Source organism: Diplotaxodon limnothrissa, linkage group LG20 (assembly GCF_057381915.1).
Source record: "Diplotaxodon limnothrissa isolate DT_005_m linkage group LG20, D_limnothrissa_male_GT1.1, whole genome shotgun sequence".
NCBI classification, from domain to species: Eukaryota; Metazoa; Chordata; class Actinopteri; order Cichliformes; family Cichlidae; genus Diplotaxodon; species Diplotaxodon limnothrissa.
The window spans coordinates 33,338,130-33,365,194 of NC_140615.1; the positions used below are offsets into that span (position 1 = coordinate 33,338,130).

Sequence of the window (27,065 nt, forward strand, 5' to 3'; positions counted from 1 at the left end):
TCTGAGCCAGCCCAGCGTTTGCAGGGGCACTGCTAAGTCTAGCCAGACTTCCAGGAGGCTTACTCAACTATGAAATGTGTCAAGCAGAATGGTCCAAGGGAATGACAGATCTGTGGAGATCTGACAGCAAATAAACCCATTAGTGAGATTTTTCACGCTTTCTGCTCTGTTGGGGGGGTGGAGGTGCTGAAGGGGGTTGGGTTGGGGTGTTGTGGAGGGCACAGGGGGTCAAAAGAAGAGGCTGAGAGGAGGGGCGTCCAAAGCTGAGGGTGGGCTGTAGGGACTTAGAGATGGATGGCAATATTCTCTTTTCCCTCGCTCTCCCCCGCTGCTTCTTAAACTCAACAATAGAGTCCAGGCTCCAGCAGACTGGTGTGGTAGCTGGAAAAAGCTGCAATATCCACAGAAGTTGGGCTCAGATCAAAAGATGCAGATCAGCATTCAGATCAATCTGCGTGCATCCATGGGGATGCCAAAGAGAAGACAGTTGAAGTCCTGTATTGATCTTAGCCGGCCTTATTTTCTCCTTAAAGTGGTCACTCAGGTGCTGCCTACTGACTGTCCCAACAAGTCCATGTGCAGAGATTTGGTGCCCGGTGGGTCTCTTTTTTTCTTGCTCCACTGCACTCCCTACCTCTCTGGTCCCAGCTGCTCCTTTGCTTTCTGACTGAGCTTACAGGAGGGCTCACAGTGGAGTTTTATCATCACCCATTCTCCCTCCCCCTGTCCTTCTCTCTCTCTCTCTCTCTCTCTCTCTCTCTCTCTCTCTCTCTCTCTCTCTCTCTCCACGTCTCTTTTGACTCTCTCTATTGGCAGCCTCAGCTGATTCAGCTCTGTTTTATCTCACTTCTGAAGAGCTTCTTGGCAGACAAGTTATGGGATGTGTACAAAGTTGTCTATGCCTCAATACAGGCCTGATTTACCAAAGCTCCAAGCTAGAAGTAAAAACTAATTCATGCACCTTTTTGTGACCTTAAGACATTATCTTGTGTAATCTGTTGTTTGAAAGTATGCCAGGGACAGAAATCTAGACTGCAGTACATACCTGTTTGTTTTACTCAGTGTTGGTGTTCAATTCTTTGAATACTCCCAGAGGAAAGGAGTAGAAATTGCATGTTTCACTAAATAATCATGGCTGATGTGAATAAATTACTGGTCTGGGTATTTCTACAATCATTCATCAAAAAGGAATTCAACCCTGCCAGATTGTTTCTAATAAATAACATGTTAGCTCATGAGTGCATACCACATACTTTTTTTTTTTTTTTAACTTAAAATTTTAGACTGCCGTTTCATTTGTTTGCCAATTTTACATTTTAAAGCAGTGCCATCTAGAGGTAGCGGCGTGAAATACAAACATTTACCAGTGACATTTTTTTTTTTTTTTTTTTTTTTTTTTTTTTTTTTTTTTTTTTTTTTATTTTTTTTTTTTTTTTTTTTTATTTATTGACAAAGCACAAAATACAAATACAAAATAGGAAACACAATGTCAGGGGATTCGTATAAATAAGCAAAATAGACACAGTCTGTTATAGAATCACATAATATTGAACAGGGAACATAGGTTTACGGTTTTGACAGCTTTTTGATTTTGAGAATGTTGTATGGTTTTAACATATTGTTTGGTTTCATTTAAAAAGCATTTACCAGTGACATCTCACTTCCTGCCTTTTGTGCGAAGACGTAGCAGGAAGTTGCAGCCAAGAAGCACCAAGCTCAACAGCAGACGACAAAATCAGTCCAGGAAATACGTGATCTTAAATTCAAAATAAAAGGAAAAAGTCTTACGCTCAACATAAAATAAAAATAAATAAATAAATAAATAACGTTTGGCAGTTTGGAGCAAATAGTAAAACATGTGTAAGGTTTTATGGTTTATGGTTTTTATGGTTCTTGTGTGTTTTGTGCTTTTTATAGCTTTAATTTTACCACACACACACACACACACGCACACACACATAGATCTTAAGGTGACATTAGGTTCTTCAATTTTTCATATTTTCCATTTTTGGCTTAGTAAATTCAAGATGCCTAACTTGAAGCTTTGAGATATTAATTTCAATTTTCAGCTTAGCTCCCTGGCATTTACTTTTTGTTTACAATATTGACAGTAATTTCATTTAACTAACCTTTATGCTTTACTTTTTTTAAAAATTAATTATCTTTACTCTAAATATCTATTAAATTTTAATATTTTCTGTTTTAGACCACTAAAATAGACCACTGATTACTTATATCTAGCACTATTTCCACTTTTAAGATAAACCTTTATTAGTATTTTAATGTTACTTTTAGCATTACTGTCAGTTATTTTGTAATTTTTTTTGTACAACTGTTTATCTGTTGTTGTTCTAGTCATTTAATTATACTCAAAAGCTAAAAATGTTACATTTTAGTATGTGTTTAGTTGTTTTTAAAATTGTATCTATTGCATGGGCTATGTATCAGTTTCTTTTAGTTTTTTAAAGTTTTGTCTATAAGCTAACTTTTAATTTATTGATTAATTTTAAGTGTTTAAAGATTTTTTTTTAATATTTTGCTTTTTTTTAAACTTATTTTCCATTTTTTTTCTGAATCTGTGAGCTATCAATGTACAGTGCTGTGAAAACGTACATTGTATAAACAATTAAATGTTTTTTTAATGATATATTTTATTTGTTTTTGTTTTTTTTAATATCATCAGTCAAATTCTAGACAAAGATAACCTAAGTAAATCCACAATGCAGTTTTTAAATGATGATTTTAAAAAACTCTCCACACCTGAAACCTACGTAATTTCTATGTGAAAAAGTAATTAATGATCCTTCTGGGGAAATATTCTGTTACATTCAAGCTTTCCGTTACATCTAGTGTAAAACCAACATGGCCTTTCATATAAAGTCAAGCAGACAAATATGGTGGTGGTAATTTGATGGTCTGGACAACTTGCTGTAATAGTTGAAACCATGAATTCCGAATGTTCATCAGTTTATACGCTAAACCTCAAGCACACTTGGCTTACAGCAGAATAATAATACGAAAAACAAACCCAATTCTTGCTGTTAGGAGTGGCAGAAACAGTTATAAGGTTTAGGGAGCAAACACCTTTTCACACGGGACCGCTACTTAAGTTTTTATACCACACTCCTCATACCCCCACATCCATCCTTTTACTTTGAAAGGGCTGACCGGAAATTATCCTGTATTCCCAGTCATCCAGCGGTGTCCGGTTAGAGACAGCCTCTCTTAATTTTGACACTAACTGGAACCTCAGCTTGGACTTGGCGACTGACCTGGGTCTGTCTGGGCTTGTTTTCAGACTGAACCATCCCACACTTTGGAAAGAGAGTGTTGTGTGGTGAGCCACGTGTACAGGAACTGGATCTAGAGGAACCAGCGAAGGTCTGTTTGACTAGAAAGTTACTACTGGTATTAACAGCTAACTGGTAAGTCCAGAACTTATCTACAAATCATTTTCTGGTCATGTATTAAGGTATTGTTAATCTCTGCGATCACTGTCTTCCTTTACTGCCGTAACAACAGTTATTTTAGTTCCTTAGCAACGAGGGCTAACGTGTTAGCCTGCCCGTGCTAATCGTCAGTGTTTAAAAAGACATGACGAAGCTAAATTAGCATGCTAGCTGTTGTTTGCTTTACTAAAATGCTAGTGTTCGTGTAACTTTTCAGCTCCCAAATGAATATTAAGGCGGACATTAGGCAGGAACGTGAGTTTAGGCAGAGTTAAAATAAATAAATAAATAAGTAACGTTCCTGTTCGTTTGTAGCTCGGAGGGGGGGAGAGACATGTCCTTACTTACTATATAATTAAGTCTATTATTAGTTTTATAAATGATGAATTGCTAATAAGTCTGGAGGGTTTTTTTTGTTAAGTGATCTAATAAATTCGTTAAATTTATTTTGCTTTGGTGAGTTTGCTGACCAGTGTTAATTTATGATGGCGCTTGTTTGTTTAACTTTTGCGTATTTTTGCATGTTTTTTATTACTATGTGCATATCTGGTGCAGTTTTCCTCTGTTGTGTCCCCGTGGTCAATATTTCAGCAGAATAATGTACAGAAAAATGGCTTTATGCATATTTCTGACAATATTTACTGGGTTTAGAAGTGGGCGTGTTTGAGTTGCGAAAGTATCGATTTGTGTCGTTGCGACACTGAAGTCGATTTTTGTTTGTTCGTTTCCCATTTTTGTATTTTTAATTTTTTTTGAAACCCTGAATGGTATTTAATTTAAAATGAGCACATGGAATATTGAATTAACCTAAATACACTAATGCAGTAAGTTTACCAGAGTAGGAGAGAATTTTAAAAAACAAAACAAAAAAAAACTAAAATCTGAGTGATTATACTCGTCAAACAGAATAGGAAATGGGTTGTTGTCTTCAGCACTGAAACGAGCAAAGGAGAAAATGGCAACATATATATGAAGGCCTTACCAACACAGAAATGTAAACTGAATCGCTGAAAAAGCACAGCATTCATACTGATGCTCAAGAGGATGGAAGGGTACAACAGACAATGGTGGAGGCTATAATTTACATGTAGATGTTTAAATAGAGACAGAAAAGATCTCATCAAGGATCTGGATGACAACAATGTAGACTCTATATTGTAGATTAATGGGCTGAACATGGTTTTTGATTGGCAGAGCACACGTAGGGAGCTACAGACCGCCATGGAGATTAAAAAAAGAATGTGGTATTACTGGTCTGTTTGTTGTAGGGTGAAAAGAGCTTTCCATAGGCAAATGCCTACGCAAATGGATATGGCTGTGGTACCATTTAAAAAGAATAAAACACTGGTAAAAACAAAACAGGGTGATAGGATAGGGTCTGAGGAATAGAGACTCTGCCTCAGTATTGTTTATCAAATGATTTCTTGAATCTATCAACACACTTTAAACACATATAAAAACACCTTTGTCCTTTAGTTTATATTTATTGGATTTCTTGCATATAATTGTCTTAACTTATGATTTCTTTTCAGCCAGATTATGATATAAGTAAATATTTTATTTCCTCAGTTTTAGGGGTAGGGAGTAGTGGGGCCGTTTTCTAGTGTTTTCTGGCAGTATGACACCTATGACAATAACTCAACAACCTGTATTTGTTGAACGTTTAAGAAAATAGTTCTAGAATTTAAGCTGAACTAAATCTGCTGCCACCTTTCGAGGAATGGGTTTGGGATTTTAGAGAAGGGGAAATGCACATTTATATAAAGGAAAGGCAAAATTGGTGCATAAAAAAAGCAGGACAATAATTGTTATGTCTTGATTATTTTTATAGCCCTGCTTTGACCTTTCATCCAGAGGTAAACATGGCTGTTTGGAGGAAACTGTGGTGCAGAAACCTCCTGGCTGTCTCTCTGCTTTTCTACATGCTCCTCCACATCATCGATGTGCACGCACGGCCAGCCAACATGTCGGCCTCTAAAGATAAGTCTCCATCCAGCAAAGACGAGAACGAGATTCTTCCCCCAGATCACCTGAACGGGTTGAAGATGGAGCTGGACGGCCACCTCAATAAGGACTTCCATCAGGAGGTTTTTCTGGGGAAGGAGATTGAGGAGTTTGATGAGGATTCAGAGCCGAGGAGGAACAGAAAGAAGCTTATTGAAATATTTACCAAGTAAGACGTGGTTTTAATTCACTGAATAGCACTTGAGTCACAGCATTCCTGAGCAAGATGCTCAAGCATAGCTGCAGATCAAGTTTGACGCAATAAACCAAGCATTCAAGTGTTGTTAAGTCAACGTCATCCTTCAGCTCAAAAAAGCAAAGAAATATTGACTAGTGACCAGTGTGGCTGTTCTCACAGGTGTTACAATAAAGTGTAATGTCCGCACATCCATTAAAAGAAAAAAAATGATTTAGGAGATTTAGCAGAGCTGATATAAGAGGATAAGCTTGGTTCTGGGTGAAGTATTTCTTAAAAAAAATGCAGCACTGCTATAACTTTGGAAGTAAACATAGACAGAAAGCTAAAGACTACTAACTTGGACCCAGTTTTATATGCTAATATAAACACTTTAGTTTCATTTTTCAGTTTTATTTGTCATATGCAAGTTAGCACAGGGTCAACATTGCAATGAAATGTGTTTGACGAGCAGCAGTCACTCAGCAGCATGGTACAGTAGAAGAAAATATAATAAAAAATAAATAAATAAATAGAAAAATAGTAAAGAGCAAAATATTAGAGAGACGTGGTAAAAGAGAAAAGATGACTAAATATATATGTATCTATAAATATATGTACACTAGTGATTAAATAAGAAAATCTTGAAAAGAAATATGAAAGGGGGGGCAGATGGGATATTGCACAGGAATGAGCAGCAGAAAATTACAGTATTGCACTTTTTAAATATAAATATCAATAACAATAAAGTGGAGTAACCAGTGCAGATTAAACAGAGTACTTGTGAAGCTGCAAGGTAGCTTCTGAGTGCGTCCTGTGGACTGTGTTGTGTGTGTTTAAGTGTTGTGTTTGAGGTGTCGTATGGCTTGGTGGTAAAAACTGTTTTTAAGTCTTGTAGTCCGAGCAGACAGACTCCTGTAACCTCTGCCAGATGGTAACAAGGAGAACAGCTGATGTGCTGGGTGGCTGTGGTCCTTGATGATGCTGTGTGCTTTACGGAGGCATCGCTGAAGATAAATGTCCTGAATGGCAGGAAGCTGTAGGATGAGGGTTTAAATTTTTAATTGTTCTCACTAAAAGGAACATCATATTGTAGGAAGATTACATACAAAGCTTCAGACAAAAGATCATCTGAGAGGAGCCCATCCCCAACAGTTATGAATACATTGCTGCGTAGCTTGGATTACTTGCTATGAAAAATGAAAACATTGCTATGTTCCTAAGCTTAAAGTCTTAGTTAGCCTGAGAGCCATTCTTACTTGGCTCATGACATGCTGCACATAAATGGTAAAAATACAAAGCTGGAGAAGCAAAGAATGGCCGCTGATTAGTTTGCCTGTCAGTAACAAGATGAGAGCCTCGTCCAGCACAAGAAACACTTGGAGCCGGGTTGCAGGACTTAAAATTCCAGATGTTAGGAAAAATATCCTAGGGCATGATATATGTGTACCTACTACGGTTGTTGTAGAGGTGCATTTGATTTTGTTATGTACTAGGTTGTAGTTGTGGACCCTTTTGCTGTGCTGTTTACTGCACAACATGTTTATCTGCGTAGAGGGCAAATTTCAGAAATACGAGGCAGCACAGCTGTATCCAATGAAGCAATATACTGAAGTAAAGCAAGCTTTGCACATATTTCTTCATGTAGTGGTCCTTTATTTTGAAATTAACTTAGTAAATTTCCTTTCGTTATTTGACGAATTCTCAGTAGTATAAGACCATTAATGTAAGAGGTCCCAAGGGTTGGGAAATTCCTGTGTTACAATATGACAAACAAATAATTCAACCTGATGTCTTTTCCAAGCTTTCCAAACCAGCAAATTTTGGTCATTGGGTATTGGACAGCCAGGGGTCAAACCGTGACTGCCACCCAGAATTAGATCATGGATACAAGTGGTGTAAAGTGGCTTCCTCCAAAGGACGAATGGACTCTTTAGAGAGAGTGAAGAGCTTGTTCATTCAGAAGGGAATCAAAGTAAAGTTACCCCTCTTCTAAAAGAAAAGAGCTAGGTGAGGTGGTTCAGGCATCTGACCAGGACGCCCCCTAAGCACGGATCTTTCAGCATGTCCTATTTGAAGGAGGACCCAAGGAAGACCCAGGAGATTTAGTCTCTTGGCTTGGTCCAGTCCAAGCGTCAGTAAATGTTTTTATTCGTTCATCCATCCAAAGGCAGACAACTTAAAGGCTGAATTTATTAAATGGAAGAAACTAATTTATTCTCTGGTTCTTCTGAGTCACATGATTCATGCAGCTTATCATTGTCCTGGATGTTTTTAATCTATCAGCTTAAATGGCAAGAGGAAAGATTCCTGTTCACGCCGGAGAAGCAAATTCATGATAATAATAGAAAAAACAAGCAGATATACTGTAAATATACAGCCAGGGTCATAAATCACTCGGTCACTTCAGGGCTAAAGTGCTTTACATGTGTGAGCCAGACAGACAAAGCCTTAGGTGGGTCATTATCATCGTTTAATTAGACGCCTAATGGAGTAGAGACGCTGCTAATGTTCAGGAACTGGAGCTAAATTGGGAACTAATTTATTATTTTAATGATTTCCTCACAGGGTCGACTTCAACAGGGACAGGAGCATAAGTGCCAAGGAGATGCAGCGCTGGATTATGGAGAAGACGGAGGAGCACTTTCAGGAAGCCAAGAAGGAGAACAAGAACAGTTTCCGTGCTGTCGATCCAGACGGCGATGGTGAGAGTCACAGACCATGTCCCAGACTTAAAAATACTTCCTGTCAGGTCAAATCTAAATTCTGATTTCATGGGTTGTGTGTAGGTCACGTGACATGGGATGAATACAGAGTGAAGTTTCTGGCCAGCAAAGGTTTCAATGAGAAAGAGATTGCAGAGAAAATAAAGAATAACGAAGATCTGAAACTGGATGAGGAAAGTAAGTTGAGTTTTTTCCCGTCGCAAGTAAAATCTGCAAAGCTCTGCTGTAAATCTGACTGTGGTGTTAATATTTATCCGATCTTCATCTCTACAGCTCAGGAGGTCCTGGAAAGCCTGAAGGACCGCTGGTTTCAGGCTGACAACCTTCCAGCTGACCAGCTGCTGAATGAGGAGGAGTTCTTGTCTTTCCTTCACCCTGAGCACAGCAGAGGCATGCTCAAGTACATGGTCAAGGAGATTGTGCGTGACTTAGGTATGTTTTACTTATAAATATTACTTTATAGTTGTACTGTCACAAGATAATGGTGTATTTACACACTGAGCAGATGTGGAGCAACCTAAGGATTAACAGACAGTCAACCTTTTAATGGCAATAAACATTTATTGCCATTGCATTAAAAAAATAAGTCAAAGAGAAGAAAATGCAACAGAAGACAAATAAAAAGAGTAAAAATTCAGGACAACGTTATTAAACATCTTACAAAATCAACCTAAAATGGTGAGTTTTGCTAATTTTTTTAAAAATGAGGAACTGATCTCTCAGTAAGAGGAAGTTTTTTTTTCTACAGCACTGGGACTAAAACAGTAAAACGTTACAGTAAAGTTTACTTTAAACTTGCGTTTGAAACTGTAGTTGATTCTCTGATCTGAGGTCGGGAGGTAGCATGAAGTGTTAGGAGTACTGAGATGTAAAGTATAGCTGGACCAGGGAGTGATTTTTGAAGTAAATCTTAACCTGGGTGATTTCTGCGAGGTCTGGACTCAAGTGTTTTGTGAGGCCTCTCACTGCTTTGTACTGACTGCAGAAACCGCAGCATCATGCCGACATGTATGCAACGAGTTGTAGTAATATAATCGTGAGGAAACAAGGGTATTGAAGATTATTAAATTATTTGTAAGTGTGAGCTGTAGAGTGGTACAGATGTTTGACATGCTGGTTGGATTTCAGATTGCTTTATGTTGGTTATTAGTTGTCCGAAGTGTGGAGTGACACTAATATAGTGATAAAGACCAGTACAAAAGAGTTTTATCTGAGATCAGCTAAAGTAAATTAGAAGGCAATGTAATGAATTATAGTGTAAAGATGTGCTGCACACACACGGCTGTTTTAAAACATCCTCAACCATGCAACTCCAGCAGTGAGTTTGGAATTGCTTTACATTATGAAATTAATGTATCCAATCAGAGAGTCGCACACCACCCTTCAGCTTGTAACCTTCTCTTTAGTATTTGGAGGGCTGATTTGGTGATTTTTTTTTTTCTTCTCTTTTTAAGGCATTAACAGCACCATTGTGCTAAAATGTTTCGCTTCACAGTTTCTTAGATAGCAGGACAGTTCATTTGATAGAGAGAGGGACAGAGAAAAAATAGAGCAAGCCTTAGCTTTAGGCAATCACGAGACATGAGTTAACAACTTGAACTGATACAGCTCATTATTATTGTGGTCCTCTAGCTACCACGCCTAAGTTTAATAAGAGTTTCTTGAGGGTAAAATTGCTCCATGTTAAAAGAGAGCTTGAGAATGCCGCACATCAACATGGTCTCCTGAAGCCTCGTTTAATGGTTGTTTGACACAGAAACCGTGAGATGTTCAAAGCCCTGTAAACATTTATACTGATGCTTGAGGTGTGTCAGTCTCGCTGCAGTCTTCTCCTGACAGAAAACCTACAGCATCAGCTTTCCTGGTAGAGGAACAAAAGAAGTCAAAACAGGATAATAGTTTCCTGAGTTTTTACAGCCGTTGCAGCATCTCTTTCTCTTCCTGTCATTTGGGAATCTACAGTGTGAGAACCTGCATCACTGAAATGCTGGTAAAGACCAACCTTTCAATGCACTTGTGTCTCCAACTCGGCCACACATGCACAAACTGTGCTTATCTGCTGTTGTGACCTAACCTTTGCTCCATGGCATTCATAAGGGCGGCAACAGTGCACACTCATGTACTGAGAGTCAGTCCCTCCCTACACTTCCCTTTTAGTTCAGAATCGGAGGTGAAGTTATTGTTCCCGAGGCAAACACTCCTTATTCACTAAAGGTCCCAGTGTTTGTTTGTTTTTTATCAAGAAGCTGTGTGTTGTGGAGCTGGAATAGCTTTTAAAGAAACCTGATGATGAGATGAGAAGGAACGTGGGCGACCGTGGCTCAGGGGGTTGGGAATCGCATCTGTAACCGGAAGGTCGCCGGTTCGATCCCTGGGCTCTCTGTCCTGGTCGTTGTGTCCCTGGGCAAGACACTTTACCCTACTTGCCTACTGGTGTTGGCCAGAGGGGCCGATGGCGCGATATGGCAGCCTCGCTTCTGTCAGTCTGCCCCAGGGCAGCTGTGGCTACAACTGTAGCTGCCTCCACCAGTGTGTGAATGTGAGAGTGAATGAATAGTGGTATTGTAAAGCGCTTTGGGTGCCTTGAAAAGCGCTATATAAATCCAATCCATTATTATTATTATTATTATTATTATTAATTATAACAAGGAAATTATGGTAAAAACACTAAATAACATTCAGACACCTCATATAGTGGAGAAGAACTGGATAGTAATTTTATTTAGAAAGAAAATAAAAAATAAATGTATACAAGAGACGTACATGGTTTTTCCTGCTTAAAAATAACAGGTTACCTCAAACTTAACCATAGTTGAGCCACATGTAATTAAAATGAGCTTATTTTACATTATTAGATATAAGCCTGTCCATTTAATAAACAGAAATGTATTTTATTCGTGAGAAAATTTAACCCCACTTCATTAAATACTGGTTTACAATCCTTTCATCTCAGTCCTGGTGGTTTTTCTTTCACAGAGGGACTAAAGCTCTTGCATGAAAAGCATTACTGAGATATTTATTTGACAGAACTGGTTTGGTCTCTCTGTTGGCACAGACAAGCACTGTTTGTACCTGTTGGCATTTTGTCACACGGAAGTAAGCATTAACTTAGTTTTATCTAAGTGATATTTCAAGCCCAAATATAACAGGTTTTCATTTACATCCCATATGGGAAAAGAGTAAAATGTCCCGTTCCCTAATTTTCCATCTTCTCCTATAGTAAATGTTTAACGTTCTCATACTAGGATTGGCAGTTGAAAGTGGCCCCACTTGCAATTTTCTCATGCAGCGTAATGTTTACTTTTCATTTTTCTCATGAAACATAATTTTATGAACAAACAGGGCTGCTGTCATTAGGAAATCTTATACAATGTAAACATTTCAGGCAATTTTTTTGTATGTTCTTTCTTTTCCGTATGGAACTAAAAAAAAAGAAAATGCAGTTAAAAACCAGAGGAAGGCATCAGCTAATGTAATATTTTCCTTTATTTATGTCATAATAATAGTGTCACCAGATCCCAGCAAACTAAATGTGCAGGTGTGGGATTAATGCTAGGAAGTTATTAACATAAAGATAAACACACTATGCAGGTTAGAAGTTTAACATGTGAAGGACTGAATGGCTGCAGCTTTCTCAACCAGTACTACAACAAAATACTTTTATGATCACTGTAGCTGTTAAACTGGTGTTAGGTTAGGTTTTTGTGCTGGCTCACTGTGGTGATTGTGACAGCTGATCTAAACAGTGCGCCGTATAATTCTGGGGTTTTTCTTTCAGACCAGGACAGCGATAAGAGGCTGACACTGTCGGAGTTCATTTCTTTGCCCGTGGGCACTGTGGAGAACCAGCAGGCTGCAGAGATCGAAGATGAGTGGGTCAGAGAGAGGAAGAAGGAGTTTGAGGAAGTCATTGATTCAAACCGCGACGGCATCGTAACCATGGATGAGCTGGAGGTGAGCGATGAAAAAGCAACTATAACCATGATAGATACAGAAATGATATGCAACATAATTATTTGATTGGTTTTGTTTATTTGTTTCAAATAGAAACACAATGATTGAGCTGATTAACAGAAACAACAGATCTCAACATCTCTACATAAATCAAAGCACAGAAAAGAACAAATTGATCAGTAAGGGTCCAATAATGCTCACCGGATTGATCACGTTGCACACAAACAGTCGCCACAGATCCGTACCATTACATACTAGTGATGAAGGCATGAGTACTTATGGCAGTACTCTCCACTACCACCACAATCACCACTCAGACAAAATGCCCATGTTAGTGATGGTATAAGAGGAGCAAAGATTTTGTTTCTTTTTTCTTGTTTTTTTTTTGTTTAGAATGCCTAAATTTTTCAAACTCTTACAGCATCTGCCTCTGTCTCTGAACTCCTGTACGTATTATATATTATTTATGTTATATATGGTAGTAAAAGGTGACTTGGTCATGCACCCATGTCTTCAACCAACGCAAGATGATAAAACTTCAGACGTGGATGCCGAGCCAGAACGACACCAAACTGCAGTCACAACAGCGAGCGTAACCAGGCCATAACATAAATACTAGATATGGTAATTGAGAAGTATATAAACAATGGGAAATAAAAAAAGTAAACTAACATTAAAGATGATGGAAAAACTGAGTGAGCTCTTAAGTGTGATTTGGAGAAATTAAAATTAAATTAGTACAGGTTTTATTGTAATTTGTTGTAATCACAGTCTGCTCTGAATGAGCCCTGGGACTTCAGGGTTTGAGCTGATGTTGTCAGCAAGGTTATGCAAAGCCACCAAGCCAATTTCACAAAATGAGGTGGAGCGTGGCAGGAAGGAAGAAGCCGTGAAGTTGTTGTTCAGAGCCAGGTTACACTCCTTTAACACTTTGTTGGCAACTTGGAAAATGCCACCACTATTTTCCAATGTTTTAGCTTTTTACATTTGTCACTTTTTGTCAAGTTTTCACACATATTGTTTTATATGGTTCCACACTTGATAAAGGATTAAAGATGCGAGTGAGTAAAAAAATGCAAAATACAAAAGCAAAAAATAAAAGAAACCCTTCCATTTATACTTTGAACTTTTATAATTATTACATCAAAATAAAAAGTAAATCAACGTGTGTGTGTATATATAAAGAAAAAGTGACTTACTGAAAAAGATAAATTACATTTAATTTCACTTTATATGTGACTTTTCCTTAAAAGTTCCAACTGCAGGTCTCCTTTATATGGCGTGTATGAAACAGCTCAATAAGATGTGGGCTGAAATATCAACATTTTATATTCTTAATTATTAACACTTTCAAAAGGAGTTGATAATTAAGCTTCTCTTCATAGTCCTTATAAATTCTCCTTCACGTCTTTTCTTGACCTCATGATGATTATCTGCATTGTGAGTGGCTGGAAAACCTCCAACAGGAGGTATCCAGGTAGGCGTCATGGTCAGATGTACCAGCTCCCTCAGCTGGTTCTTTACAACGTGAAGGATTTAAAAACTAGTAGAGACAGAATAAAAACATTCTTACATATGTCCAACAAAATAGCTACAGCAGGTATAGCTGATATATTTTCCTGTTTCTCCGTGTTTCATCTTTCAGGAGTACATGGACCCGATGAATGAGCACAACGCTTTGAACGAGGCCAAGCAGATGATCGCTGTTGCAGACGAGAACCAGAACCATAACTTGGAGCTGGACGAGATTCTCAAGTACAGCGAGTACTTCACAGGGAGCAAGCTCATGGATTATGCCAGAAACGTACACGAGGAGTTCTGAAAACAGATCCGGCGTGAGAGACAAACCTGGAAGATTGGCGACGAGATGATCAAGATGTTCTAGTGTGCAATTCTGTATTTAAAAACCCTAGCATCAGCAGCCTCTGTCACTGCTGAGTCCAGTTAACACACTCCTCCTTCAACCCTGGACCAGTGAAGCTAACACAGTCTGCCTTTTGCGTGCCATTGGACTGTTTGAAGCGTTCTTCATTTTAAATTTAAAAGCGCTGCACCGATTCCAAAATTTATTTTTTTTTAAACCGTGAAATGTGTGTATATGAGGAATTTTCATTGCTGGTGCAGTGGTGAGAGAGACTGAGCAGCTAGGCGAGCTGTTTTTCTGCAGGATCTGTTGTCTGTATACAGTGTAAATATTCACATTTATCACACACAATGCGTCTGTCAGTGGGAAAGATAATGGTGCTGAAGGGTGTGACGCTTAGAGAGACACTAATGGAGTAAAAGCGTATATTTGTGCGACAAGATATATCACATAATTGCCCAAACTTAAGAATTTCATTTTTAGTGTAGTATAGTTCCACCGCTTTCCACAATAGGTCGAGTCCGTCCTTCCACTGTACTTAAAAACAGGGTGTTTATGTATATAAGAAGAACTTAAACTAAAAAATCTGTTTGTTGAAAAAGATTAATATATGAGTATATTTTGAAGGAAACTCAAAAGCAGCATCTAATCATGTCATTTCACCTGTGTCCGTTTCTAAATCTTTACTACAACCACTCTAATTCAGACTTAATGTTTAGATGTGGAAGAAGAATACCTTATATATAAATATATATTATTATTTTAATTTTTTTTTTTTTTTTGCATCTTTGAACGTCATGCAGACGTGTACTCATTTAGTCCTGGTGTCTTGGGTCTTATTTACCTCTTGAATCTTTAAATGCTCACAGTCGATCCATATAATTGATTTTCAGCTGCATGGACAATTATCGGATTTAACAATTTTCGCTGCATTTCTGTTTCCAGTAACCTGTGGAGTGTTGGCATCCCGCTGCAGTCTTTTCTGTCCTCTGTGCGATTGTAAAATAAGATTTATGATAAGAGAATGTGACACAGCTTTACAAAATGTACTGCAAATATGCCATAAACAATAAATATTTCTTATCAACTGATGACTGTTTGCGTTTGAGTTATGTTTATCCCCAGGCAGGAGGCTAGAGCCCTTTGGTCCTGGCTTTGAAAATGTACTTCAAGAACAGAAGAGGAAAGCCAAACTAAAGCACTGAGTGTTTGTCAATTTTGAACTTTGTTCAGTGGAACAAAGTTCAAACATGACCTTTTTTAGACATGGTACCTTAGGCAGATGTTGCATTTAATTACTGCATTTCAATGTATCAGTCTGAAACCTGCATTTAAAAAGTAACTTTAAGTTAAATTTAGTCCCATTTAGTATCTTAAAGTCATTCGAACCCTTCGCTAATCTCCAAGACCCAAATCTGTCAGATTTTTCCACCAGTGTGACAAATTCTAACACAATGATGCCTCATTGTGTGTTATGTATCTAAAGCTTCTTAAAGATTATTTTATTGAAACCGTATTTGCAACAGTAACATGTAGGGGAACTCCTAGTGTTTATGTTGATGTGTTACAAAGTAACATCTGACTGGGATTTCAGTATTTGTAAAAAGATCAACTTCTGTAAATTAATATCTCTGTTCTGAGCTTTTGAGAAGAAGAATCAGAGAGAAATGTGTTGAAGAAAATCTGCCAGTGAGCAGGTTAAGTTCACAGGCTAACTCTGAGTTTAAGTAAACCCTCTTTTGTAAAACAGAAAACCCAGAGTTTCCCTCGTTTTTGAGTTAACAAACTCAGTTTTCACTAAGCCTGCTTCCTGGACCTAGGTCCTTGACTGCCGCTGGTTTTTCAATACTTTCCTCTTGTCATCATTCCCTTCCTCTCCTTCACTTTTTTTTCTTGCCCTGGCCAACTGCCTGTATCAGAAATGACCGATTCAGTAATTATCATGTTCAAAACCATGTGGGAACTTATCGTCTTCAGTCTGAAGGCTTAATTTATGCTCTGCCCCAAAAAGCTTGATGGAATTCAGGAAAAGGGCTCATGTTTAAGCTGCTCCTGTTTAACTAAATCTTCACCTGGTTTTACTAAATGCCTTTCAGTTGATTTTAACTGACCTGGACCTTTTTAAAGTTTTAGTGTTTTCTTTTTTTTTTTTAAGGTTCAAACTCGTTTAAATCACCTTTCTTCTTCATTCTAATGCTTAGTTTGACATTCAGCAGGTTGTCTTGACCATACCGACATGCACCGAGTTGTAGCCATGTGATTGGTTGATAAAATATAATAAAGCAGTTGAAAAGTTGTTTCTAACAAAGTGGCCGCCTTCTGTGCACTGTTGTATGTAATGTGTGAAAGTATCGTGTTTTTAAAGCACACCTGAGGCTCGTATCCTGTTTTAATAAGGTTTTTATTGCGTATATACGGGTTAAGGTTCATTGTGTGTTCTATGTAATGTAGCACTTCACAACACAGCAGGATTGGAAGAACAACCATCATTTCACCAAACCAATGATTTGCTTAGAAGCAGTGACATACTGAACATCAATTAATTCTTATTTTTTTAATATAAATTGTCCTTGTCAGATTTGATTATTCACTATTAAAAATGCAGCACTGTGAATTTTTTAATCTAAATGGCTTCAGCTTCTACGTATGCCATACCCAATTTCATTTTATGTGCACGCTTTACTCCACAGACATCACTTCACAAGACAAGAACTTGTACATTTTCCCAGTATTATTAATGTGTTTGCCGTACAAATTAAACATTACTAATCTGTCTACAAACCAGCACGGCTGCAGATTACAAACCTCCCCTGAATGCTACTCCATGTCAGACACATGCAACCTTAACATTAAACTAAAAAACAGACGAAAAGAAAGTCTCCTCTGATACACCTACTCTATGCAGAAATGCATCATTCAGTATAGCAAACATACAAATATAGTCAAGTTAATGGCCAGTACTCAAACAATAAAAACACACAGACACATCATTATACAGTACAGTACGCTGCTTAGTCTCCATTAGCTTTTGTAATATAGTACAGATAAAACACACACATACATACAGTACATTCATAAATAAAACATAAAACACAGCAAGGTAACTTATCACAATGCGCAGACTTTTAAATTAAAAGAAAATGGTATAATTAAGTGAGGCATTTGTTTATATGTAAATGTGTCATTTAACCCATTATTTGATGAATGTGATGATTATTAATATAGCAGCATAACAGTAGAGTTCCACACAGCTTTCGTAAAATCAAAGTATTAGGTTGATATGTGACAAATAAATTACAGTCTGTAAGTAAATTTAGCTTTATCTTCTGCTTGTGTGCTCACAGCACGCTAACCTGTGACATATGACGCAAAGAAACCTCAAAGGTAGAGAATATTAAAGTAAAACTTGACGACGATTAAAATAGTAACACACTCTGGGCGGCAAAAAACAGTTGAGTTGAAGAAGAAGAAAAGTAATAAAAAGAGTCCGATCACAGTCGCCTGTGATGAGCTTGTGCTCGTCTCTAGTCGCGGTCTAAGTTTGGTCTTCATCAGTGTTCACAGGTAGGGATATTGGTTGAGTTTTCGCTGGTAAGCGGCACCGGAGCGTTGGAAAGGCTGTGCTGCCAGCTGTTGCTGCTGCTGCTGCTGCTGTTGATGGTTGTTGCCGTACTGTCCTGGAGCAGACCCCCCGAGGGCTAAGCTGCTGTTCTTCTGAAGCAGAGCCAAAGAGGAGTAAGCCCCGCTTGCCCTGCCATGGCGGGATGTACCGCCCTGCATCTGGTCTACAGCCTGAGACACTGAGGCCAAGGCGGCAGACGCCGGGTAGGCATACAGATTTGGCGTCGAGCCAAAGAGGGTGCTTTCGTGGAGCCGGTAGGACGAGTGGGAGGAGACGGGAGGGGGATATGTGGGCTGCCTCCTCAGGGAGCTACTGCTTGCTGTTTGCTCGTGAGAAGATGGCATCACAGACTGCTGCAGCTGAAATGAAAGACAAGAATGGCTTGTGAAGTGCAGAGTCAGTCTACAATACCTTTGGCCAGAGAATGCTAAGTAACGCCGTGCACAGAACATCATGCTGTTGAAAGCCGTTACCTGACTCAGATTCAGAGGCTGAGATCTGCTGGACGCAGCCCGCTGATTGCGCTCGGTTGTGGAATCTCCTGACCGACCAGACGCTTGTGTGGATGCCTTTTTGGACTTTACTGAGCCGCTTGTAGCTTGATCTAAAAAAAAAAAAAGACAGCCAAGTGTTAGCACTCAGAAGATCAGAAAAATCAATAAAACATAATTTTTTTCTTATTAAACTGCTGTTGAATAATCCAGTTTTGCATCTGCAGTAGCTCAATCATTTATGTGCTGCCTTTTAATAGGATGGTTCATGTACACATAGGCATGTCAACTCTAAATGTTTTTCAATCCCAAAACCAAAGAAGAATGTTGCACACAGTTTTCAAATTAAATGAGCCCCTCTGTTTGAACCGGTTTTGGACCTGAAGCTGCTGGAGCCTTGTGGGTTGTGCTTTCTCCAGGCTGGCTTTTAACTGAGGGCATGATGACTGCTAGAGACTTTGTAGGCTGAGAGGAGGTTTTGGGGCTCAGGGGGCTGCTGGTAGAGGAGTCTGAGTCATGGGAGTCGTGCACAGTCACACAGCTGATCACATTGGTTCTCTGACTTGTTCCAGAGCTGCGGGAGAAAAGAAGAAGAGTAAAAGGTTTTAAAAATAACATTTTTATTAGACCCTACTAAAAGTTGGGGAAAAGAAAGCAGTGCAACATAAGGTGACCAGATTGAAAACGAGGCTCACCAGGCAGCAGGAAACTTTGTATCATCCTCATCTTCAGAGTCGCTGTGAATGGTGATGATGCTGACGGCAGGGCTTGGTGTGTCAGAGATAACAATGGGCTGAGACTGGTCACCGGCAAAGGAAGTGCTGTTGACCACATTGGTGGCTGATTGTACTGAGGACACCGGCCTGGAGGAGAGAATAAGCAGCACACTGACTGTCTTAAATCAAATATAAACATATGCGAACAATAAGGTGAGAAATGAAAAGATCGACAGGATACCTGGGTCTGCTCTCAGCGTGTCGAGCCTTTGATCTCTTGCCCTGTTGGGATCTCGAGTGAGCGGCCCCTGAGCTGTGGTTTTGAGTCCCAGTATGACGGCCAGCACCAGAGTCGTGCTGGTTAACGCTATCGTATTGGCTGCCATGGCGACCCCTACAAAGCAGAGATATCGCTTTAGTACAAGTAAGCAGTTACACTTGTGAGAGATGCTGTTCCATTTTAACTCAAAAATGAGCACCATCAGAATAAACTACCTCCAGCCTGAAGTCTGCTGACTGTCGGAGATGTGGGCTCCCATGGGTGGCTCTGGCACCACAGCCTGCCCCGGGTTGTGAATGGACATGCCAGGCATCTGTTGCCATGTGGAGGGGATTAGAATCTGCTGTGTTCCCGCTGGCCAGCCCTGCTGTGTGAGCACATGTACACAAGCATGCTGAAAAACTGTAAGAAACAGGTGTTAAGTGCAAAACAGAAATCTGAGAGAAGACTCAGTGAGCACATGCCTCTATCACTATGCCAGCTGAATAAAAGGCAGCATGGGTTCAGCTTACATATTGTTTTCAGATTTATTGCTGTGTGTAGAGAGAGATGTATTTTTAACTGCTAAAAAGGAAAGAGAAGTGATTTAACAGCTTAAAAAGAAAACATTTCACATGGATTATGATGCCAAGCATTTATGCCACATGAATCTGGGCCAAGCAAACGCTTTCTTTGTAACAACAATAATCACCAAAGCTTAGACACAGACGTGCACTGCTGTCTTCCACCAGGTGGCACCAAAGGTTTGCTGTATAAGTATGCTAGTAGGCTAATAGGTTAGTAATAAAGAGTCACAATTGTGTTTCCCACAATTATGTAGGAAAGAAGAAAAAACGGAAAAGAACTTGTCCCCTTGGACTGAAAATGTATGTCATCAAAGATTTCTTAAGCAAGACAGGAGGACCTGACTGGACACAGGCTTAAGCCAAAGGACCACTTGAGCCCCTTTTCCATTAGTACCTCCTCGGATCGACTTGCCACGGTGAACCATGCTTTTCAGGGTTTTCCATTTAGTCATAGTACCTGGTACCAGGTTCTAAAATAGTACCTGTTCAGCCGCGGTTCCAAGCAATCTGAGCATATACTAAAAGGTGACGTTGTCAGACTGCATGCCACCAATTGGTTGGTCAGTGACGTCACTCAATCATGAGAGCATCTCATTTACGAAAATCTAAACTGCCATTTTTGAAACCTGGCAATGCTACAAAAACAACACCGTGGTCTCACAGACCGAGCAGCTGGAATATCATTGCTTCAAAGTCCACCTTTGTTGTAGGGTTTTGTGTTGCATACTAATTACGCCAAGGATGCTCGGATACATTGCTATAACAACAACCACGCACATTAGCTGGTACTTGATTGTAATGGAAAACCAGTCGATCCGAGTCGAGTCTTGGCATGCCAATCCAAGTGGGTAATGGAAAAGGGGCTTTAAAGATTGATAACATTAAATGATCTGTAATGCAGCATTTTCTGTAAGAAAACTGTAGGCATTTCATTTAAACGTTTTAAGTACAGCTGTCAAATTTAGCAATATTTCCTTCTTAAATCATAAAAAAGTAGTTGTAAATGTAAATGTAACATGAGTAACACATACTAGTAATTTAAGCATTTATCGGATCCTACCTGTGCCAGCATGCTGGGCTGGATGTGAAGAGACTGGGAGGACTGGTTCTGAGGGACTAAGGGTACTGAGTTTTCCATTCTCACTGGGTAAGCAGATGGCTTGTTAGAGGTTTGAAGACCTGCACGAATGTCAGATATGAAGAACTGGTCACAAAATATAGGTGGAAAAAGAGAGAAAACATAACTTTTTGTTTAAACTGTCCCATCATTTTTACCCTGGATGGTTGGTGGGCAAACAATAAGTGTCTGCTGGAAGGGCTCGGTCTGGGTGCAGAGCTGGGTGGGTCTGGTTTGCAGAGGAACTCCCTGCTGGGTCAGACCAGGGATGTTGATGGTGGCCTGCTGGTAGAGGCCAGGCTGATAGTTCAGCAGTGGGACATTACTACTGAGAGACAGGGACTGGCCTCCTGTAGAGGTCATCTGGAAGACACGACAAAGGAAAATTTTAAATTAATGCCTAAAAAGATGAATTGAGATTTTTACATTTTTGTATGAGAGTTGCATTTACAAGCATACAATGTCAAAGTCTTCAAGTGCCTAAAGCCAGGCTATGAATCAGAAATGGAAAAGTTTCTTTGGTGCATTCCTACATCTAGTACTTGTAAATAAGTTGTTTTTAAATGTCTCGCCGTTTGAAATGAAAGCGTCTGTACATAGAAGTGTACAAGCTAATAAATTAGCATTGTTCTACAAAATAACCAATTACATCTTCAACAGAAATTATGAATATAATCTTAAGATCAAACTGTTCCCGAGGCAGTTTAGAGAGGATCTTCTCACTTGATTGTGCTGATTAAGTTGGCTACTGAATGTGACAGTGAGGTTTGTTGCTGCACTCGGGGTGTTGTTGCTTGCAAACATATTTTTTCCGTTCTCAAAGGCGCTGCATCGGCGTTTACATATATCCATATTTTGGAAGCAGGACTTCACGCTGTGGAATAAAAACAAATACATATAAATATATACATTTAAATCAGACAGAAGCTAAACAACAGTCATCACAATCTGTAGCTTCATTTCTTTATCCACGCAGGTCTTACTGTGAGCTGTGCGGGAAGTGCAGCAAGTGGGTCATGGTAACAAATGGGTGGTTCAGCGTCTTCATAGGTGTGATCCTTTTGTCAGCGTCGAGTGTCAGCATCTTCTTCAGCAGGTCTATAAACTCCCGTCTGTCAGCCTTCTCTGCCAGGATGTCTGTGCCCTCCAGGTTTGTCATGTTCACCTGCAGGAAGTCACGGCCCATGTGACATGTTCACAGCACAAAAAAGTACCTCCTTTCAACTTTTACTAATTACTTTTCCCTGGCCTACATGGAAAACATGAGCCTGGTTCTTTACACCATGCTCCTTTAATATGCATAGCAGAACCTCTAGTAAGAAATACCAGATTATTCCCAAGGTTGTTATTTAAGTAAAAGGGAAAAGGGGAAAATATAATGCTTGTCACATTGTTGCTCATCCTGTGCATCATTTTGTTTCCCTGATTAAATGATTCAGTGTAGCTCCTGCCTTTCCAAAGCTTTTTGATGACCGAAGACAAATTAATTGATCATATTAGAGGTATCAACACAACAACAGCTATAACAGCAGGTTATGACGTGAAATGGTGTTAGTGTTTGTTGGATTGTGTACTGCTATGAACTGTGTGACAGCACTGTTTCCTTTATTCATAGAGAAAGGTCCAGTGTATCCTCTGCTAAACAAGGTAATCCAAAGAAGCATTAAAGCAAGCAAAACTCAATCAGGAGAAGAAAAAGTACACGTCACAGGGGCAACTTGAACTCCTGACCACTCGCTCTGAGATCTATTTCTTATCTTATTACACATTAACACACTTAGATCACAGTTACCAAATTAGCTAAAGTCAAATGTCGGTCTATTTAACAAAAATACAACAAAAAACAGACATATGCATTTCATTTCTTTGTTGCAATGATGCAGTTGCTGCAGTTTTTTGCTTTGTTGATATGGTCTGACTGGGGCTTTACCTGGAAACACTGTTGTTGTCTAAAATCTAGGGTATAGTTTTTGCCATCATGCCATTTTGGCTGCTGTTTGGGCCATGTTTGTGAGGGTCCTACTTTGCCCCAAAGAGGGAGCAACACTTAAAATATCTGCTTACAGCAGCTGTCTCTTAGACAGGATAACTCCTCACCTGCATCATGTCATCCAGACAGTTGAAGATGTATTTTCTTGCCTCCTTCGACTTGATGCCCATCTCTGCCTCGTGCTCTGCAGGTGTCTGCAGAAAAAGGAACCACAGCAACACTTCAGTACATGAAGTGTTTTTTCTCGTTTGGGGACTCATATCTGTGTCACCTACTTTGAGCCTCCACAGCGGGTAGCTCGAGTCAGGGCCTCGGTTGAAAAAGCGGCTGGTCTTGGTTCCTGCACTAAGGAGGTACTCTGCTGGAAGACCCTGGGTCTGAGAAATGTAGCGAATCTGAGAGAAAACAATGAAAAATAAGTATAAAATAGTGGTTAAATGATGGTTAAAATTAAAGGCACTGCCTCTTTGGTTGACAGCTGTCCCAAGACAGGCAGCTGTGTCTGATTTTTATGTAAATGTCAGTGTGTATAAGGGTGCTGCAGATGACCTGGTCATACTCTGAGGCACCGGGATAAAGGGGCCATCCTAAGAACAGCTCAGCAATGACACATCCCAAAGACCACATATCGATGGCTTCACAGAAAGGAAGGCCCAGGATAATCTCTGGAGCTCTGTAGGCCCATCAAAGCCAATAAATGTGAAGATCACAGCAAGTAATTCACAAGATATTTCATAGCTCTAGGCAAAAATGCTCACCTGTAATATCGAGACTGCAGGTAAGTTGAGCATACAGCTTTGGAAACATGGCTCGCCGAGCCGAAATCAATGACCTTCACCCTGTATGGCTGCCTCAGAGGGTCTACCAGCATGATGTTTTCAGGCTTCAGGTCAGCATGGATCAGCCCCAGGCTCTTCAGCTTCATTAGCGCGGTGGCGACCTGCTGCAGGATTGGCCGGATGCACTTGAGCATCAGAGGGCTGAACTTGCTGTGCTTCAGAAAGTCGTAAAGGTTCTGCTCCAGCATCTCAAACACAAGGCACGTGTGATTCTTGTGCTGGAAACACTCGTACGAGCGGACAAAGTTGAACTCATCGGCATTTTCCGTGCTCAGCCTGCTGAGGATACTCACCTGCAAGTAGGAGGAAGATGATATTATGTGGTAATAAACAGAAAAATGAATGCGAAAGTAACATCTTCCTTAACAGGCCAAAACATGAAGGTTCACAGAATTTATCTTCGGTACCACCAGTACTCAAAATCACATATCAGCCCTATGGCAGAAACAACACAGAGGATCAGAGAAGTCAGTAGGATTCATCCTCCAATTAAAACATATAAAACAAAACCTGTACAAAATTCTGCGGCAATCAAATAGATTGGCCACTGACTGAAATATCTAAAGTTCAGGTTATTGTATCTGTATTCCCGTAGCTGGATGTTGGCTGATCTCAACCATAACTGCCAACCATGCAGCCAGACCACTAACACTGCTTACAATATAAAGCAAATAAAAGAAACCTGCTTTTGGCTGCTCCCATTTGCACAAGGGATCACCACAGCAGGTAGCCATGCTCATTTGATTTGGCAGATTTTCATGCCGGATGCTCTTCATATTGTGTTATATTGTGAGCACAAGCGTCTCTATGGAGGTCCACGTGCCTGACAACTGCACAGGAAATATGACAGCTGTCCATGTCTACAATCTAGTATAATCCCTGCCATGTATCAGTGCTTCAATTCGCTGTAGTCTAGTCCTGAGGTAACTATTGATGTCTTATTAAAAACAAGGTGGAGGCTGACATGGTCAAACAAGCTGAAAACAGGCCAAAAGCACAAGTAGGATTGCATTTATGATGTCATATACATGCACCGCCATTCCCAATTTTCATATTATATGAAATTATATGCTAATAAAGGCTCCTTTCATCAATTTTAACAATATGTACTCACCTCAATTTGCCCTTGCCGAGCATAAGAGGGATGGTTCTTCAAGATTTTAATGGCCACTATCTCATTTGTGCCCCGCTTCCAGCATTTAGCCACCTGACCGAAGGTGCCGCGTCCCAGAAACTCGAGCACCTCGTAACTGTTGGACATGGAGCACAGGATCTCGTGCTGCACCAGCTGATAGTCGCCCTCGCTGTGGGAGTTGCTGCTCTTGGTGGTGGAGGTGGAGTGTGCTATGGACTGAGCAGTGGTGGTTCCCCCGCCACCGCCACCATTGCGGTTTGAGACCACGGGGGCGGAGAGCTCCTCCAGTATCTGCACGCTGTCGCTGCTGTCCACCTCCTCACTCTTCCTCTTCAGGCTGTACTGCTTGTGATAGAGGTCGGACGGCTGGGAGGAGGACTCTGCATCCTTGATTCGCCGGCTGGAGGAGGAAGATGAAGAGGAGGATGAAGGAGGCCCGCAAAGGCTGCCCGTGCTGTCTGCCGCCCGCACCACCGTCTGCTCCCTTGAGCCGGCCGTTGGCGGGTGGACCTGGTTGGAAGTGTACACTTGGTTAAAGTTGGAGCCAGAGGTTGAGGGTGCAGCTCCCTGGGTAGAGCTCTGCTGGTAGTAACCATTGTCTCCCAGCTGGCTTGATGCATCCCAGGAGGGGTTCTCCACTTTAAGTCTCTTTGAGCGAGAGTAGGCACTGGAGGACACAGAGGGGGAGGAGAACACCTGGAGCTGCGACGCCATGTCTGTGGAGGAGCAGGAAGTGGGTTAGTTTTGTTTTAGAGCCTCTATTTATATTTGTGTGTGTTCTTGTATGTTACTCATTTATTTATGTTTAATTATGTGTAAACAGACAGAAGCAGTTAACTGTTTTATCCTCAAGTTTGGAGCTGCAATAATCAATCAATTAAAGAATTATCTGATTAGTGCCAAACATCAAAGGTGATCAGTGGTACTATTTACGCTTGACTTTTGACCTACTTTACATCCCATTTCCTTTATATTTTCCTCTTCTGGAGTACTTGGCAGCAAAAATCATCCTGCAGGAGTAGACTTCACCTAAGCAGGAAAATGATTCTCATATAGTCTACCTAAAATCAGGTCTTTTAAACCCCGTGACTCTTTTTTTCCCCCCCAATTTGTTTTCTATTAATTTCAACAAGTCATTGGGATGTTATTTATGATTAAAGTGGACGTATTAAACTAATTTCCGGCTCTGTATTTTTATTCTTGGATTGTAGCAGGGTAGCTATCCCTAATTCCTTAAGTCTGAAACAAGCCGATTTGATTCCCGTAAAGCAAATTTCTTCTGATTAGTGACCCCTCCCATAAAAGCAGGTGGGTGGAGCTTCCGGGCACACAACTAGAACTGTACTCTACAGATGAGCACACGTCACACAGAGCCAAGAGCAGGAAAAAAACTGTCATGGTGAGCGTTTACAGCAGAGTGGAGATTTTGACTCACAGGAATTACTGGTACTTTTTTGAAATTCAAATAATCTGTAGGCCGATTAGGCATGAGTTTCATCAGTTAAAGTTAATTGTGAGTGACATGTTGTTGGTAACTGTTAGATATTGGGGGTGGACATTTAAATCTCCAGAACTGAAACCCGTATTTGATTGGTTTAATGAAATAAAAGGACAAAAATGATCACATTTTCACAAGAGACCTGGACTGAGCTATATACTGTTTATTATTCAGATTTGTGATATTGCATTTATTAGCACAGAAAAGTGTGATTCCAGTGTTTTGACCCAATAGAAACTATCAAGCTGGGGCTACATCTAAAACCACTTGACTTAGACATCATTAACATGTGTTTCCGCTAACTGGCAGTAACTAACCCCAGCAGCATTTTCCCAAACCTGACTGACAGTACCTGTATTTGCTGACTCTGCACACCGTTGCCTGTGTGATATTAAGGCCTCGTCATCTTCTCACCGAGCAGCTCCGTGTGGTGCAGCAGCGGGTCGGCGGAGCTGCTCGCTGCCTGCTCGGAGCTGGAAGGATGAGAGCTAACCGAGCTAACAGCCAGCTAGCTTTTTCACGAATATCTGAGTCATACCTGACTCCGATCCGCTGTCTCACATCGCGCGACAAACCCGCATTACGCTTGTCGTTTCTCTCGAAATGTCAGATAACATCCCGATGAGCACCGTCTCCGGG

At 40.2% G+C, this 27,065-nt stretch overlaps 2 protein-coding genes across 2 annotated transcripts; one reads left to right on the forward strand and one right to left on the reverse strand.

Annotated features, from left to right (window-relative positions):
- Positions 1–3,201: 3,201 nt before the first annotated feature.
- On the forward strand, positions 3,202–15,255 carry sdf4 (stromal cell derived factor 4). Its single transcript, XM_085344363.1, has 7 exons — positions 3,202–3,425; positions 5,281–5,622; positions 8,197–8,333; positions 8,418–8,531; positions 8,628–8,786; positions 12,133–12,308; positions 13,954–15,255. The coding sequence occupies exons 2-7, from the start codon at positions 5,312–5,314 to the stop codon at positions 14,128–14,130; spliced, it is 1,074 nt and encodes a 357-aa protein (XP_085200489.1). The 5' UTR covers positions 3,202–3,425; positions 5,281–5,311; the 3' UTR covers positions 14,131–15,255.
- A 2,439-nt stretch (positions 15,256–17,694) lies between these two features.
- On the reverse strand, positions 17,695–26,827 carry hipk1a (homeodomain interacting protein kinase 1a). Its single transcript, XM_085343902.1, has 16 exons — positions 26,779–26,827; positions 24,908–25,644; positions 23,713–24,086; positions 23,504–23,627; positions 23,230–23,349; positions 23,062–23,148; positions 21,948–22,129; positions 21,688–21,838; positions 21,123–21,327; positions 20,908–21,026; positions 19,497–19,648; positions 19,243–19,395; positions 18,981–19,148; positions 18,666–18,859; positions 18,268–18,398; positions 17,695–18,153 (listed from the first exon to the last, which is right to left on the reverse strand). Exons 2-16 carry the CDS (start codon positions 25,640–25,642, stop codon positions 17,731–17,733), a joined length of 3,318 nt encoding a protein of 1,105 aa, XP_085200028.1. The 5' UTR covers positions 25,643–25,644; positions 26,779–26,827; the 3' UTR covers positions 17,695–17,730.
- Between the last annotated feature and the right edge of the window lie 238 nt (positions 26,828–27,065).

Coding starts and splice junctions, on each gene's coding strand:
- sdf4 (XM_085344363.1), top strand. CDS start 5,312: ATGGCTGTTTGGAGGAAACTGTGGTGCAGAAACCTCCTGGCTGTCTCT. Junction 5,623..8,196: donor CTTATTGAAATATTTACCAA/GTAAGACGTGGT, acceptor ATTTCCTCACAG/GGTCGACTTCAACAGGGACA. Junction 8,532..8,627: donor TCTGAAACTGGATGAGGAAA/GTAAGTTGAGTT, acceptor TCATCTCTACAG/CTCAGGAGGTCCTGGAAAGC.
- hipk1a (XM_085343902.1), bottom strand. CDS start 25,642: ATGGCGTCGCAGCTCCAGGTGTTCTCCTCCCCCTCTGTGTCCTCCAGT. Junction 23,149..23,229: donor ACCCGCTGTGGAGGCTCAAA/GTAGGTGACACA, acceptor CTTTTTCTGCAG/ACACCTGCAGAGCACGAGGC. Junction 22,130..23,061: donor GTCTGGATGACATGATGCAG/GTGAGGAGTTAT, acceptor GACTTCCTGCAG/GTGAACATGACAAACCTGGA.